Genomic DNA, 17598 nt, shown 5'->3' with positions numbered 1-17598 from the left:
TTTTTTCCAGTGTTAGTACTGTAGTTTATTTTTATGTTTTAAATGTGTGTTCTACCTCAGTTTTCAGTTTGGGATGGAGTCATACTCTGTGAATCTCATGCAAGGCTGGGGGGACGTAAATCCATCGCTCCGAGTGAGTGATGTAAGGGTTGTGCTCCAAATTATTTTCCTTCTGGGTCCTCAGGAGCAGCTGTTTTGAAAGACTACCTACCTTCATTTTTCATCGGTGGTGAAAAATGTACTCTAGCATGGCATTTACTGACTGCAGGCAGAGTATATGACGCAGACTTTCCCCCCCCCCCTCTTTTCTTCTATGCTTGAGCAAAAACAGAGGCAAGCAAAGCACTCCTGAACTAATAGAAATGGAGTGAATTAGTGTTTTAGCAGCTAGTATGAAAACAATTATATTAACGAGGGCTCCAGTGTCTTAACTGGGAGTTATTTATGAGACCAAGGGTTTCACATCCTTGCTGCAGGTCTTGCACCATTGCTCCCAAAAGTGCCACCTGCCAGCGTTGGCCCCGGCAAGTGCTCACTGCCGCTGTCACACAGTGGGGTCCCGCCGCGGCTCTGGCATGAGGAGCATGATTACAGGTTGGAAAGGTGGGAAAAATTACCTACTCTGTCTTTTGAGCTTATGGGAAGACTGAAATTTGTCCTGTTTGATATGGTTACTGAGGGAAATTCAGATTCGAGCCTGTCTCCCTTTGATGGATTATTTAGAAATTGGATTGCCAATGACTTTCTATCGTGTACAATACAGTTCTGAATTTTGTTCAAAGTCCCTCAGTCCCTGTGTAATGGGATTCTGGCTGGCGAGTTAGGAGATGTAGATTTTTCTTGGACTTCTACCATTTTTTGCCATGTGGTAGTATAAGTAACACATGTCAGTACTCTGTCATTTTGTCAATCACAAATTGAAAAAGCAATCTGACATCTGCTGTTGGGAGTTACTCCAAGAAAGTAAATACTGTCCATGCCTCAAGGGTCTGGTACGCATGGATGTCCACCAAACTCTGAGATCCGTTTGACTGCACTCTAGCATCTCCTCGAGTCTGCTGCATATGGCATGAATGTTTGCATTTACTCGTTTAATTAGTTTTTCAGGTTGCACAGAAGCTTCTACATAAAAGGATTAATGAAATAATACATATATTGTACTTAGATGTTCATGTTTGAAGAAGACATTTTGTCTGTTCCAAGTCAGTTTTGTTGGTGTAACTTAGCCCTGTAAGACCTTTAGGAGGAAAAGTAAGAATAACTTCAAAGTTAAGTTTTCAAAGGTAAAGGAAGAAAAATCATGTAATTGTAAGGTTTTATTCTGATTTGTTATTATTATAAAAGTCTAATTTATAACACTGAGCCATGCAATAAAGAAACTGAGGTATATTATCAGCATATAATGTATTTTTTCACTTATGGAGAACTGTGAAATTTTCTGAGTTTATAGATTATTCTGAACTTCTGAAGTCACTTAATTTGATTATAAATGTTTTGGATACTGAAGGCATTTTTCAGTATTTAAACATGGAAAAAAGTTGTAAATTAAATCAAATGGTCAGTGGTGAGACTGCAACTTCTCTTGCACACCTAGGATTAATGGTTTTCTAGCATGCCTAATTTCTCCACATACTGGTGAAGTAACTGCTATAAAAACAGCAGGACTGACTCAATTGCTCACATAGTAGGTTTCATTTTTGTCCACTAGAAAGAGTTTGTCCATCAGGGCCACAGAGCAAATCCCTGGGCCCCTTCCCTTGTTGACTCTGTCTGGTTCGAAGATCTGCTCCAACTGTGCAAAGCAGGACCGCTCTACTAAAGCAAGTTGGAGATGCAGAAGGGGATTGTCACGGTCGAGATGCCAGGTCCCCCTTGAAAGCATAAGCGGTGAGGAACTTGTAGGACGTTTATGTTGTCAAAGGATGGATGTTTTTCATGGGAAGAGCATCACAACAATTAATGAAACAACCAATTTGGCTGACAATCTCATTGCCCAGACTCATGGAGGCTCTCACATCTGGGTGATAAGGTTGCTGAATTGGCGTTGGAGCTGCTTCTGTTGGAGCAAGGGGCAAGCCAGAGCCGGTGGGGTGGGGGCAACTTTGCTCTTCTGGGACCTCCACTCTAGAGGACATAACAGAGGGTGGGGGGGGTTGCAGTGTCCAAAACCGGCTGCTGAGTCACATTCCTGAAGCTTTGATGGAAGACATGGCATTTTGTGGCGCTTTATTGCATGTTGCTGTCTTTAGATGTGGGTGTGGAGTGAGCTTTGTAGAAGATAATGATTGATACAGCTTTTTGTAGCACATGCCGTGTTTTGTTGACAGCATTCTTGAGGGTGGAAAGCATTAAAGGAAACTGAGTACGGGCCAGCTTCTACAATGCTCCATTTCTGAAACCATACTGCTCCTTTTAGTGATCACTAAAAAAGCAGATGTAACTCAATAGCATTATTGATAGAACTGGTCAATATGGACCCATTTTTCACATTTGTCTGAACTTGAGGCACTAGAAGAACCTTTTTTTTTTGTATTATTATTTGTATTATATAGTACTGCCTAGAAACTATAAATAGGCTTGGAAGCTATCTCTTCCAGCCCTAAGACACCCTAGTAAGCTTTTATTTCGGTGTTGTCCCAGCTGCAAACATATATTAAGGAATTTCTAGTTCATTTCACATAAAAAATATCCCCTCCAAATGCATCTATATACCCTTGATACCATCTTAGTCTCCTGCTCCTCCTGAAGGCTTTGAATGCATGAACAGCCTAAACCAAGTTATTATGTTAATCTAGTGAAATCCAAGATTCATGTCTTTGGCTCAAGGTAGAGTAAACACTAATGGCAACAGGGAGATTTAAGAGATGGAATTGCATTTCAGTACTTGGGAGGTATTTTTTCTGGAGGTGGTTTTTTGTTAGATATGTTAATTCTACTAAAGTTGGAGTTTATAGGCCCTTGCGAAATATTTTGTGGGGCATATTCTGGAGGTACTTCTAGTTCCCTGCAGAGTTTTAGAGTGTTAATGCTCTATTTCAATTTTTCTACTTTAGAAACTGAGCTTTTTGGGTTATCATTAGCAGTCACGCATCTGTTCTTGAAAAGCTGGCTGCCAACTGCAGTTGATGGAATTTGTGTCACTCCAGATTTCTTCTGTGAATTGCTTCGGTAAATGGTTTATTTCAAGAAGTGGAACCTGAGCTCTAGAACTGGGGTTGATCCGATTTCAGCTGCAACGTCCTATAGTGACTCCATGTCCTCCTCTATTTGTCTGGATCCAAATATATCAACAAGCACTGCTGTTTAAAAATAAAACCTCATTTTACCTCCCACTGTTCGCTTTTGAGTTGTGCCCTGCTACCTCCAGGGACACAGGAATTTTTCAGTGGAGTGAGAGATTTCTGGCTGGAGCAGAGCATTTGAGAACAGTTTTTCTCCCTTTCTTCTTAAAACTACTTTCTCTGGGCTGTCTCAGGAGATGATCTGTCCCACAGAGCAAGCAAGATGACCATCCTGGCCCCAGGTATCCTTGTGGGGCACTCAAGTCGTGTTCATGTAGGGGGGTCAACAGGACCGTAACATAAAAAGTATGTGAACCTGTTGGAGCGAGTCCAGAGGAGGTCATGAAGATGGTCAGAGGGCTGAAGCACCTCTCCTATGAGGACAGGCTGAGAGAGTTGGGGCTGTTCAGCCTGGAGAAGAGAAGGCTCCGGGGAGACCTTATAGCGGCCTACAGGAAAGATGGGGAGAAATCCTTCAGTAGGGCCTGTTGTGATAGGACAAGGGGTAATGGTTTTAAAATAGAGGGAGGTGGATTCAGACTGGATATAAGGAAAAAATTTTTTACAATGAGGGTGGTGGAACACTGGGACAGGTTGCCCAGAGAGGTGGTGGATGCTCCATCCCTGGAAACATTCCAGGCCAGGTTGGACGGAGCTCTAAGCAACCTGATCTGGTTGGAGATGTCCCTGCTCCTTGCAGGGGGGTTGGACTAGATGGGCTTTGAAGGTCCCTTCCCACCCAAACCATTCTGTGATTCTAATTAGGCACTTGTGAGATCCGGGAGCTCCATTAAGGGTGGGATTTTTTTCTCAATGCAAGGCCTTAAAAAGTGAATTTTGACCCCTTTGCAGTTTAAGCAGAGGAAGAGTGGAAGGTTAATTTGAGACAGTTTCCCTACAACAGAAGTTAAATAACTAACATCTCAATTGGAAAAAGAGTCTCTTAGAGAGCTTGCCTTGGATTGCCTCTGCGCCACAAATAAAGACCATCTAGTTTGCTAGGCTAAATGTTGCCTTTATGTTGTAGAAAATGTTGCAGAAGAGGCAGGGTGTGAGGGAGCACATGCCAATTTTTTTTCTTGCTGCATTCATCATTATGCAGAGTTGGTTGATTTGGGTTTTTTTTTTTCCCCTTGGTTTCTTTCCATGGAAATCCAGCAAAGAAAGTTCTCAGATTTTTATCGTGTTTGTTTACAATCTGCAGTCCAGCTAAGTGCAATGTAAAGCATGAAAAGGTATTTGTGGTTGTGTTCTTTCCAAGTGGAAAACAAGTCTGCTGAAGCCAAACACGGGTGAAACCTGCAGGAATACACAGTCCAGTCCAGGGAATCAGCAACTCTGTGGCTGAGGAACAGATTTATCTTATTATGCTGTGCTGGATATTACAGTATTTACTTACTGGGTCCCGTACATAGGATGGCTTTTTTTTCTCTTTGTTATGACTCTTGTGAACGGGGGTCTTTGTGCAGTTGCAAGATTACTGAGCCATTTTACCATTTTACCATTTTATGAAAATTGCATCAAGAGCTGTGATTTTTTTTTTTTTTGAGAGAGAGACTGGTGAAAGAATGAAGCACATTCTCTTTCTTGCAACAGTGGAAATTGGTAAATGAAGATGCTTGAATTTCTTTGAAGTTTGTGATAGAGGTGTTGTTCTTTAGCTGTGATGATCTGAAGATACGAGAGGACGATTTACAAGAGGACAATATTGAGTGTTTAATCCATTATCAAATGGCAGTAGGTTCCACATCAAGTATGTGCTGTGCCTGTAAAGATATGTGTTATTAGCAACAGAAACTAGAACATAGCCACGCAGAAATGTCTTCAGAATGGTGGTATCTTGTAAGCTGGTTTGTAAAAATTTACTGCACTTTTGTGTAGCTAAAGCCCAGATGATACCAATGAGTGATGGAGTCTAAGCCTTTGGTGAAACACTTACGAACAGAAGTAGGAGACTCTAGAAGTAGAACTTGTTTGAATTATATCACGAAAGGTTTCTGCTTTATTAGCTGTAGCCAACAGTTACCTGCAGGAATTTTATCTGGTTATACTGTGTTAGTGTCACACAGACAACGAATTATCAACTTGTTGAGGATACATAGACCTTTTTGGGTTCTCCACTTTGAATTTACTTCACTTTGGAACAAATGTGTGGTTTCTTGGTACTTTAATGGGCTGAAATTTACCTGCTGTCTTGTTGCTTAAAGAATTGAAGTTGTTGAACATCTATAAAAGTTACTGCTAAGCTTGGAACACTTTTTTTTTTTTTTTCCCAAAGTATCGAAACAAAGGCACAGTTGTGATTTGGCGTCAATGAATAGTTTTTGTGGACTAATTTTTGTTTGAATTTACAAGAAACTTTAATGACAGACTCTAATACTGAGTTTGTCTTTTCAGGATGCAGCTGTGTATGTTTCCTTTCACTCACTCAGCACTAGATGAAAGATGAAATGCCCTATTCATGAAAAAGTACTTAAACGGTACTTATGCACAGATGAGATGCATTTTTCCATCCATTTCAATGTATGTCTCATGGAGAAGGTACCACATATGAGTCATAACAAAAAAAAAAAAAATCAGATGCTTGTGTTAAGATAGTAAAGTTTATGGAGCAAATTCAGTTTGGAGGTGGAGGAAAATCCCTTCTCAGTCACTAAAAATCAAATGAGCAGCTGTTAGCGTATACGTTGCTCTAGAATTGTTGCAACAATATTGTGTTTAAAGCAATGTTAGGTCTCGCATAGACCGATCTCCTTCAGAAAGACTGCTTATTTATGAAGCGTGAAGGTATATCAAATGAATTCTAGTAGATAGCGTTTGGTTGCATTATTGCATGCAAAAACATTTTTACCACACCATGAGATAAACAGGCACTGAAGTCATTACGTTATGCATATGCTATTTATTCCAGATAATGTTATTCATCCCTCAAAAGCAGCCTTAAATTAGCAGCTGATCTCTCACAACCCACAAGATTTAGCGATTTTGTACTGTGTGCCATGTGCAAAGTGGCAGAGAGTATTAGATTTCAGATGGTGGAAAGAATATGTTTCTCACTTTAAGTCAACTTGAGGTAGCAGCTGCTAAAATCAAGTAAAATCAAACGTGTAAAAAGAACAAGATGGTAATCAGAGTAACATAGCTGTGAATGCCCACTATTTTGCAGCGTGCCGAGGCTGAAAATGCTTGGCAGGACTGTTGGAAATACTCTCAGAACATTTTTCTCCCACATGCTGGTTCTGGACCAGTAATCAATGCAAGAGACAAAGACTGGGTCTTAAAATAACTCTTCAGCACTGAAAGATCTCTTCCTGCAAATTCAACTGTGTTACACTAGCTCTCCATCTCTTCCTCGAATAAGAGTCGGCTGGCACTCTGAAGGCGAAGATTTCTTTTTCTTTAGCACAACGAGGCTTTGGTGTTCGGCTCACCTGACCTTAAGGTGTGGATTGCCGATGCCTGAATCTGAGGCAGTCACTTGAACCTCACATTGTAGCCGACGCAGAGAAATCAGCTGTCCAGAGCAGCTTCCCCGTGTTCAGGTAAGGTGATGAAGATGAGCGCGCTATCCTCACCTTAGCGGGCTTTACATGAAGGGACAACCCAGATCTCTATTGAGCAAGTTGCTCCAGAAGAGCTATTTGAGTAAATCACAGCAATATCTATCCAGAGAGTCAAGCAATGAAGTAGACTTGGAAGCCTGAAAAGAAAGCAGGACAGGCAGCTGTCAGAAATAGATGCATAATGAAAAATAGCCTGAATTTGATAAGTGAACTTGGTCAATACTGGACCAATTCTTTGCCTCTGGAGTTTTCTGAAGATAAGTACTTATTTATTTTTGATTACAGCCTGACTGCAGGGCATATGGGAGCTGTATTTAGAAATGATATTTTTTCCCACCTGCCCACCCCCAAACCCACTGGATTTGTTGATAAAAATATCTGGAGTGGAAGAGCTTCATAACAGACCCAGCCTTCATGTTTCGTGTTTCCCTGTTGCTTTAGTACTTATAACAGGAATTTGGCTGATTTGTGGGATGATAGTGTGATTTATTCCTTGAAAGAACAGGTAGGTAAGAATTTCTATTATTCTAAAGTCATGTGTTTGGAATAAAACTTCAACAACTGCTTGATCTTATTGAAAATGGCAAGACCAGCCTTATCACTTTTACTCTGTGCACCTGAAGTTGTATTAGAGGTGATCCCTTTACCTTTGCTGTGGGCTCTTTTATTGTTTGCCTTTTGCTACACAGCAAAAGAAAAATAAATATGGCAAATTCAGCCTGAGGAATTCTCATTCATATTAAATTACTGCCTAAGTTATTTAAGCTTGTATGTCTGTCTGTATCCTATTTTGACACTGAGATTTAAGAAAATATACTTTTTTCTTATCAAGGGGTAAAAGTTAACTCCCATTAACATCAGTATTTTATATCTGTTCTGGCTCTTAGTGATTTGATCATTCTAATGAGATACTGACTGTGTTTTGTTAAATAGATGTGATTTCTGGTTGTATTCTGAATATCATAACTTTTTAAATTTTTTCTTGATTTTTTGAGAGAGGAATCTGAGCCCCATAGAATGGATGCATTGCTTTATCTCTGTTTTCATGGGATGACCTATGTGTAGGATATATTGAGAGGTTGCTTGCAGTTACCATGAGAATTAAAAAAAAAAAAATTAATAAATGTCAACCATGCAAAATGCTTTTGAAACTGGTTTAAAATGGCTTTGCTGTGAGAAGATATGCGCTGGAGTAATTTATGTAAAGACAAAGTTCTTCTACAGTATGCAGTTTTTTCACATTCAATAAATCTGTCAGTGTTTTTGTAACAAGACATTATGTGAGATGAATAGAGACTAAGTGAAGTGAAATGATGAATTGCTGGAGATGCTGCACATCATAGGCAGCAAGTTTTGATCAAGAGTTGAGAAGCCAGTGTGTACCATAGGCAAAATTCTGCCCTAAGCATCGTTGTAAATATGTGAGAACAGAATTTTGCTCCATGTTTGTACAGGGGGAAGGACGTAAATACCTTGGCGTGAGCTCTACTCACCTCTGATGGAGGGTGAGGGATTCATGGTGCCTGGGACACATGGTGCCACAGATCAGGTGGCTGGTATTGGTGGGTTGTTGGTTCTTGGTTTTTTTTTTTTCCCCAGAACTTTTGGACCTGCTCTTCTGGAGAAGTCATTACAGCACTGATGCCCCAAATTACTTCATCCCTCGTAAAACCTTCACTATAAACCTTATATGACAATACCTTCTGGAAAGTGACCTTGTGTGGGCCTGAGGCAGGTGTTGCTGCAGAGGAATTGTTGGGGAGATCTCATCCCTGCCTTAAACATGGAGGAACCAGTTCGTTATCTTCCAAACCTTCATGGTAGTTTAGATCTACTTGGGAGACCATAATATACTTTAGAGCTTATCAGCAGGCCAGAGTTTGGCTGGCTTTGGTTCTGTTTTATTTTCCTCTCTGGACTTCTAATTTTGCAAAGTAACACAAAAATAAATAATGGGTCTGATTTGACATCGATTTAAATCAGGTGAAAGACAAAGATAAAGCAACACAGAAATGGTTAAAATTTTTATTAATATTTTTTCCCCCTGAAAAATTATTTTAATTAAAAATGGGTAAAATCAAGCTTAATTATTAATTTCACATTTTCGAGGCAAATCAAATGATAACACATGAGAAAAGGTGGATGTGGCATGTTAGGAGTGCAAGAAGCGGGACCTTGGTAATTTCTAGGAACCTGTACAAGACCTCAGATGCAGTAACGGATTTCTGGGGGAAGGCATGACCATGCTGTAGCTGACCCAGGACAATCTCCTGCTCCCCTTCCCGCTCCCCTCGCCATTTTCCCTCACTTCCAATAATCTGTTTATTCAGGCACTGTTTATGCCCTAACTGAGTGATAATTCAAGCTCAGTAACTAATTCCTGAGCGTCGCAGCACAAATAATGACAGTGGGTCCTCAACTGATTGAAACGAGTGCCGTTGCGCTGATTTTAGGGGAGTTTGCTGATTTTTTTTTTTTTTTTGCAAATGGAGAATGTCATTTGTTCCATTCTCGCATTTGCTTTGGGAGTAGATTGATGAGAAAGGAGCAGAGCGTGTTTGGATTAGATCTTGAGAGAGAAACCAGCTGGTTATGGAATAAACCACAGTTGTTCTTTAGGCGAGATTGCTGATTCAGGGGTGATTCAGGAGGTTTTCTTTGGCTTTAAAAGGCTTCAGAACCGGGAACTTAGGAGGATGTTTTATGCTTGAACAAGTGTTGAGCAGTTGTTCAACAGGTTGGATGTATAATCACAGGTTATGACCACATATCTGAGCTTTTAAAAGGTGTCTGCTTTTCAAGTGATTGCTTTAAAAATGTTTGTAGTGGATTTATATAATTTCTTGGGAGTTGTATTTATTGTTTTTTTAATAAAGTTTTTTAAGCACATAGAGAAGCTTTACATAACTTCAGTCTGCGGGAGATTGCTCAGCTTTGTAATGACTCCCGTAGCTTTTCTAAACCACTGCAATAACTTTTTTTTTCTTTTTTCTTTTCTTTTTTTTTTTCCTTTTTTTTTTTTTTCCAAGGAGGTTGCAGAGGTCAGTGATTCATGATTCTCATTTTATTGACGTATCTTCTTTCTGGCACCTTGTTGATTTCTCTGAGGTAAATAGATATGAGTTCAGGCAAAGTTTATTTCCAAAAATGTTAACTCAGGGAGCCAAATGTGTACAGTAAGAGAAAAATCTATGGTTATTCTTGTTTTTTCCTGAGCTCGTTTTCTTTTCTTTTCCTTTTTTTTTTTTTAATCAAGTTTTTATTACGTGTACAATTTATTTATCGAAACAGTACAACCTGCGCACTACCAGGATGAACTTCCTCGCGCTGTACAAATACTTCGCTGCACTTGTACAAACACTTTGGTCTTGTTCTAAAGATACCATGTGTGAGAGCAAAATCATTGTGCAGTCTCTGGTCTAGTTCAATCCTTATTCCTTCCAGTAAGCTCAACAGCCAGAAAATATCCATAATGGTGAAGTTCTGCAGGTTTTTTATGTGTCCAGAGGTCATAAACATGTCTTTCACAGGCTGAAGAATTGCTGTTGTAGAGAGAAAGCTGGTCCCTGCTGCTGTGGGCCACGTTGCAGTAGGTGCTGATCCTTATTTTTATAGCATCTGTAGCTTTCATTGAAGAGAAAGAAGAAGGAGGGTGAGAGCTACCTGCTGCAAGGGGACATGTTCCACATGTCTGCTTTGGGTGATGCTTCAGCAACTGCTTCACATTGGACAGAAATGTAACAGACAGCACAGCAGCTGAAGGTCTGCCCATAGCAAGGAACCAACAGAGCAAGAACGTGATGTGCTCTTGTGTTTCTACACAGAATCATAGAATGGTTAGAGTTGGACCCCTCAAGGGTCATCTAGTCCAACCCCCCTGTTTTTCACTCTTGCTGAGAAGTAATAACATTCCTTGGGAAAAGGAGCCTGTTTTTTCTCAGCTCTAGTTAGCACATCAACATCCAAGTCCTTGATGTGATGCCTGACATGGGTGGCAATAGGAAAATGGACAAAAGAAAAAAAGAAAATGTGTTTTCTGAGACTGCAGAACCTGTGAGGCTTTGTCTAGGCTTCATCTCACCTAACCTGAGAACTGGTGGATTATTTTCTACCTCGTCTTAGACATCCATTTTTTGGGCTGTGACCTGCCCAACAGGACAATCTTAGCTCAGATCTTTAGCTGTTACAGATACCTCTGTCCCTCTCTCCTGCCTCTGGCCATGGCCAGTAATAAATACTGAGTGAAAGAGTGTAAGAACAAGTATTGAGGGTTTTCTCCCAGCCCCATCCCTTTCTAGCTTCTGGGAATTGAGGAGAGCAACCATTGATAGATTTATTCCCTATTAATTGTCTAATGTCTTTCAAATGCATTCATAATTTTGGCCTCAATGAGTTCTGTATTTTAATTATATTGTGTAGAGAGGAAACGAAATGCTGTAGCTCCATTGACATCAAACAGAGAGGAACATGTTACCGGTGAGGAACGTGTTACTGGTGTACACGAATGTGCTTATCATAGGTTAACAGCATGCCACTCTTTCATGTGGTAGTAGGAAAAGCTGAATAAGATTAAAAGTAGCAAGGGTAGTATAAAATCTAGTCTTAAGAGTACAAAAAAAAAGTTCATTTTACCTTTATTTTAAAGAATTATGAAAAAAGGAAAGCACATTAAATATTAAGTCGGGTGACCTGAAAATAGGTCATACACTTAGATGTCCAGAGGATGTGTCTGCATGTAAAATCTATCCTTTCTGTTTTATCTTATTCATAGAAGAGAAAGATAGTTATATGATTGAGCATATGGATGTAATTTCTTTTTATAGTTGTTTTGATTACAATCCTTTAAGAGAAAGGAGAGGAATTCTATGAAACGTTTATTTAAAAGAAATAAAGTAGAATTTCAAATATTTTCCACATAGCTGACAAAAATATGTGAAGAATGAAAAATCTTTCATATTTTATTTTTGATGCTATTTATCTTTTTATTCTACTTAGCTTCCCATATGGCAACGAGTAGGACATGGTGGATGCTGCGTTTTCCATAGTTTTTTGTAAGGCTCTGGCAGGCAGCGCCCAACAGGTCCTCTTCTAATAGAAAGAAGTGATTGCACAGGAAAACTAGTAAAGAAAAAGGTCTCACCTGTTTGCTACCAAGTCCTTCGTTGCATATAAATATATTTGTTAGCTTGCATCTGCTTCAATTTGAAGATCTTCTTGTCTTCCGCTGGAATGTATTGAAATCTGAGATATTTATTCTTTTTTTTTTTTTTTCCCCATTCCTCTGTGTGTCATCTCTTATATCCATGTTTTCTACTTAGGAGATTCCCAAAGATCCTTATTTTTAGGAGGAGGACTGCTTTTGGCTGAGGAGCTTGAGAAGGTTTATGTTGATTTCTGCTTTGCGGTTAGAGCTGGCATACAATTATGTACAGCAGACAAATACCATATAGACATCATCATAAATAATTCACCGTTCACTTCAACAAGAGGAAATTACATGCTACATTATTCAACAATATACAAAGACACTGCTTGTTGTGTAAAGAGGAATATTCTGCCAGTGAACCGACAGCAGTTTTGCAACTACAATATAAAAAGTCATATAATGGTTTATTGCCAACTCAAATCTTATAACCTTTCTTCTGTCTGCAATTCAAGTCCTTCTACTTTCAGCATTGAAATATGAAAAAGGTGAAGCGTATCTGTGCTTGTCACCACTGCAAATGTTGAATGGAAGAAACAAAAAAAAAATACTGTACATTGCTTGATTGCCTGGGTGAATGAGGAAAACAAGGGCTGCTTACACCGGGGAAAGGTCCTGGCCTTCTGGTGAGCATCCTTCATTGCGTGTTATAAGGTTGGGAAATGAAATTCTGTTGAAAGCTTCTTGGTAAAGAGATGGGAGTGGAAGTAGAGAATTATATCCTGACTTTTATGTATATACTACTATTGGGTTTTTTATTACATGAACATGACATTGGAAAATAATGTAAAATGGTATGTTTGCAACTAGCAGTTATTAAAAAAAATCAGCGTCTGTATTCTATTAGCTGAGTAATATGTCATGTTGCCCTGTGGTAGGTCGTCAAACTGATCATCTAATTAAGCAGCCCGTTGTAGTGCGTATGCATAAGTTGGCAGAATTATGGTTGCTGGTGACACTTGAACTTTTCCATCATGACTGGGGGAACTTTCCACTTGTTGTCAGGACCTCCCTTTCTTGTCCTCCTTCTCTCTGGCAATTAGAACTGTGAGTGGTGTTTGGACAACCGTTGAGCTCTTTCCTGCTTTAGATCTTGGACCCTTCTCTCCTTTGGCTTTCCATAGCTTCTCTTTTTTTCTTTTGGATGTTCACTTGTGGGAGGGATATTTTGTATATAGAAAGCATAAACTTTCTGGTTTTAATGTTACACATATGAATCTCATTTACCCTCTGTAGTTGTTCGGACTTCACAAATCATCACAACCCCGTTTTGAAGACTAGTTTCTTTGAGAAGTCTTACATCGATTTCTTTCCCTTGGGTTTAAATACAGTCAGTAATGATTATGCTATGATTTCTATCTGCCTCATCTGACTTGCAGAATAAAATAATTTTTTTTTTTTTTGGTAGGAAGGTATGTTGCAAGTGTTTTCATTCAGTATTTATCTGAATAATTATTCTTGAGCCCTTGAGATGCAGCTTGCTTGCTCTGATTGCAGAAGTTCTCCAATGTGACAGTATTAGGTGGGAGAAACATCAAGAATACAACTAATTTTACGGATGCACTTTGCCTCATACAAAAATGCAACTAGAAGAATAATGAGTAGTGCAGGAAATGACCTGGACACTTTTGTAGGAATGAGCCAGGAGTTATTATCTAGAATTATATCAATGTTTCTTAAGAATTCAACAAAAGAGTTGAAAGAGCTAAAGGCAAAATATCCAAATCCTGGGACTTATAATTAATAATGATTATACTTGTATGATTTACTGTGTTGTAGGAGTAATCAGAGGACCCTTTGGGTATCTGTTGTGTCATCATGAGAAATTATTGTCATTATTGGTATCTTGGAAATTATATAAATGTGCTCTTCCGAAACGTGTAAGTCTGTTGTTTCTCGGGAGCCAAGGGACAAAGTCAGACAGGAAGATTTCTGTTGAGGACAGAAGTGTGCAAAAGGATGAGTTAAGTTAGATGGTTTTGGGTAGAATGAAGGGCTTTGGAGGACAGGGGTGAAAGAAAGATGTTTGGAAACAATACAGAGAAAAAGTTTCTGAGCCTTAAAAGGCAAGATGGATTTTTGTAGAGAAGGAGCAACTAGTCTGGGTCCAGAGGATGGAGCCACCAGCAAAAGGTAAGGAGAGAAAAATTTGTACGTGGTTACTGAGGTGTATTTGAACTAGGTGAATTGTACCTGTATGAGAATTATAATGGTGCTGATATTTTGGTGTTACTCTGACAGTACGCTATTTTTTCATAAGTGTGAATTGTCAGACTTCTACTTCATGTTTTGGTTAAGGTGACTTGGAAAATGTGTTTTCATTGAAGTAGTAAAAGTGAATGTTGGACCTTTAGATATCCTGTAAAGCAATGAGCTGGTTCTCTGGTCTAGTGAAGTCAATTATAACAAAGATTAACTTCATCTGAAAAATAATTTAATTAATTAGCATGTCATTATCCATACTCCTCTGGGCAAAAGTTATTGTTCTGCTCAGGTAAAGCTGTCATGCTCCTGAATTCTTCCAGCTCCTTCAGCTGCTGCTTTTATCTTCAGTATAGCAGCTGCTGTCATGGGTATCCACACCAAGATGGACAAGGAGCATCACAGCTTTAAGGTGTCTTCATTCCCAGGGACTAAAGGGAAGTTCTGTCTTTATCGGGTGACAAAAGCTAAACTAGAAGTTGCTCGTCAGAGCCATACATTACTACTGTCCTTTAGGTTTTCCCCATCTTTTTCTTTTCCTTTTCATCCTATGTTTAGCATGAACAGTTTATTGTTTTGCTTCTGACTTTTCAAGATTGTTTTAAAATATTTCCTGTCTTTAGTTCCCCCCAAAAAGTAATACTAGAAAATAAAATTATTTTCTAGTACCTAGAAGAAGATATACTATCTGTGAACTTTTGCATTTGATAATCTGACTTCTTAAAATAGAGTTGATTTTGACCCTAAAATGTGGGTAGTTCCAGTAGGATATTTAATAAATTATGAAAACAGACATTCTAGAGGAACTAGGCATAAATATGCTTTAATTAAGACCATCCTCAAGCTGATGACTTGTTTGTGACTTTAAGTGTCTCTGCTCTGAGTGCTGCCTGGAAAGCCAAGCATGGACTTGCTCAAACCAATACCAAAGCTTGCCATAAATACTTTAAACAGCTCTGATCACTTTTGGGGTGTGATCAGCCGTGGTGTTGAAGTGTTTAAAGGTGGATGGCACATATCTTGTGCTGCAAGGTGCTTCAGCCTCTGGTCTGTGTGGATGTGAAGACCTTCATGGGACCCACGGGCGCTCAAGTCCCTGCCCATGAGGCAAGAGGACCTCTGCTCATATGGTTTCTGCATGACTTCTCCCATACCGAAGTCCACACCCTTAAAAGGATCTGCTGGATCCAGGGTCTTGCCTTGAAGTTGCAGTGACTGCAGTGATTTCATTTAAGTAACACATCTTGCCATTTTTAGCCAGTACTATGTTTTCAGAAGGTGTTTGGCTGGTGGTGCTGAGAGTAGTTTCAGGTTCCCTTGTACAGATAGAGTGTAAATATTTAAACCTGTGTTACTGGACACTGTCCAAAAATGCTTCCCTATTTAAAGAGCAGATCAAGATCTGTTAGATGGGTTGGTGAGCAGCTGAGGGAAGCCGTGTAGTGTTATCTGTGGTAGCAACTGCTCGTTGATGTGAGCAGACAGGCGATTGAAAGGAAAGGGCAGCTCGTTGTGAACTTGAAGCCAAACATTTCCTGGGTTTAATATCACGAGTACTATAATTAATATACTTGGCAAATGGAAGACATCTTTCAAATAGAATTGTGAAATTACTTGTGGTAGATTGAACTTTGCTACGTTTTTGTTTCTTTAGGTTGTACAACGCAAATCTTCGAAACCATCTCTGGGAAGATGAAGCTTCCAGTAGCAGCAGTCTGGTTTGGAACCCACTTGTTTTGAGAATACCTGGGAATTTCTACCCGTATTTGCCTATTCCAGCGTCAATCAGAGGACAATGAGTTATTTTTATTTTTTGCCTATTTTCATTCTACGTAACAATTTTTCTTCCTTCTCATTTTGTTCAATGGGAAAAACTTGAGCCAGTTGTGTAGCTGATTCTTACTTCGCCACGTTCCTCCTACTGAGCCAAATTCTTGGAAACCACATCCACAGTACATCTATTTTTATGTATTGGTTGTTGCTGGGTTGTTGTTTTTTTTTCCCTTTATATGACATATGTCACTTTTTGAGTGCTTTTAAGTGTTCTGGTTTGAACCTGTCCTTTTGCGCTGCTGAGTAGTCGTAGAATCACTCAAGGAATTAAATAATATCAGATGTGTGGAAGATGACTCGTATGCTTCAGAAACATTTTTACGGCTGTGCTTGGCTCATTAATACAGGAGTTTAACAGTAGTAATATGAGGTATTGCATTAATTGTTGCATACATTTATTACCAAATGACTTGCACAGACAGTGTTTCAGATGCCGCGGACCTGATCATAATAACCAGAAGTGTCCTGTTTGTAAAGGAGAAAACAAGATCCCGTTGTACGCCGATAGCAAGCAGATGAAGTTGCTTGCGGTTCTGGAAGTAAGGACTGATCACGGTGAAAGCTGGAATGGATTTTTCTGCGTGAGGAAGGGGAAGCTATGCAGCTTAGTATTTGGGTTGATTATAATGACTCTGGTGATGGCATCCTACATACTGACTGGAGCCAAGCATGGCCTGTTGTTAATACAGTCTCCCTTCCATTACGGAGCCTTTACTAGCAATCCAAGCTTAATGGACAATGAAAGCCTTAGTGACATGAAAGACCATTACCAGCCTTCTAAAATGAATATTTCATATGTAAAGGATTATCCAAGCATTAGATTAATTATTGACACTATTACTTCAAAGATAGAGTTTATAATGAGACAGCGCCCTGATTTAGAAGAGCTGAGGAAACAAGAGCCACATGTAAGTATGAACAGAAGTGTGTCTGTAACCGCTGTGTACTTGCTCTTTTCAAGACTTTTGGGTCAATCTTTTACTGAGATAAAAGCAGTACAACTTCTCCAATATTCATATAGTGATTTACACCTTCTGAAGTCTCCTCATTTACACCAGCTGAAAACTTGATATTATAGATCATGTCCTTCCGAGTCATGGGCAAAATAGATGAGTTATATAAATGGTCTTGACACTTGAAACTAAAAATCAGGTAGTCTTCTGATACTGGTAAAATCTCATTGAATTTTTACTTTTCCTCCTGCAAAATAATTCTGACTTAGAATTGCCAGTCACCTTAAATGATAGATAAGAAAGGAGACTTTCTGATAACAATAGTTACCATTGTGCCTTCCTTCCAGTCATTACAAGCCTTGTATTTCAGAGTTAAAAACTGGAAGTTAATTTTGATTTGAGTGTTACATGTTTGACTTTAAAAATTAATTCTTGAGGTTGCAGGGGAGTTGGGGGATTATTGAGGTCCATTCTGGCCTTAAAATAAAAGGAGTTCTGAATGTACTCCTTTCCCAGTCCAGCTGTTTGTACAGGATTTCTTTCCAGTGTAATCAGAAGAAATA

General features: G+C 39.3%; 1 protein-coding gene across 3 annotated transcripts in view; it reads left to right on the top strand.

Annotated features, from left to right (window-relative positions):
- CHST15 (carbohydrate sulfotransferase 15) overlaps positions 1-17598 on the top strand; it is a 45127-nt gene that overhangs the window by 10479 nt on the left and 17050 nt on the right. For 2 of the 3 annotated variants that reach the window (XM_086752079.1, XM_086752080.1), the window contains exon 2: positions 15904-16990. In XM_086752079.1, coding sequence (XP_086608205.1) covers positions 16448-16990 — 543 coding nt within the window. In that variant the 5' untranslated portion in view covers positions 15904-16447. Of the gene's footprint in view, positions 1-6729; positions 6824-15903; positions 16991-17598 lie in introns of those variants that run through there. The other variant, XM_086752081.1, reaches the window with a different exon arrangement.

This window comes from Chlamydotis macqueenii, chromosome 7 (assembly GCF_036417535.1).
Source record: "Chlamydotis macqueenii isolate bChlMac1 chromosome 7, bChlMac1.mat, whole genome shotgun sequence".
NCBI classification, from domain to species: Eukaryota; Metazoa; Chordata; class Aves; order Otidiformes; family Otididae; genus Chlamydotis; species Chlamydotis macqueenii.
This window is presented reverse-complemented; position numbering and strand designations above follow the sequence as displayed.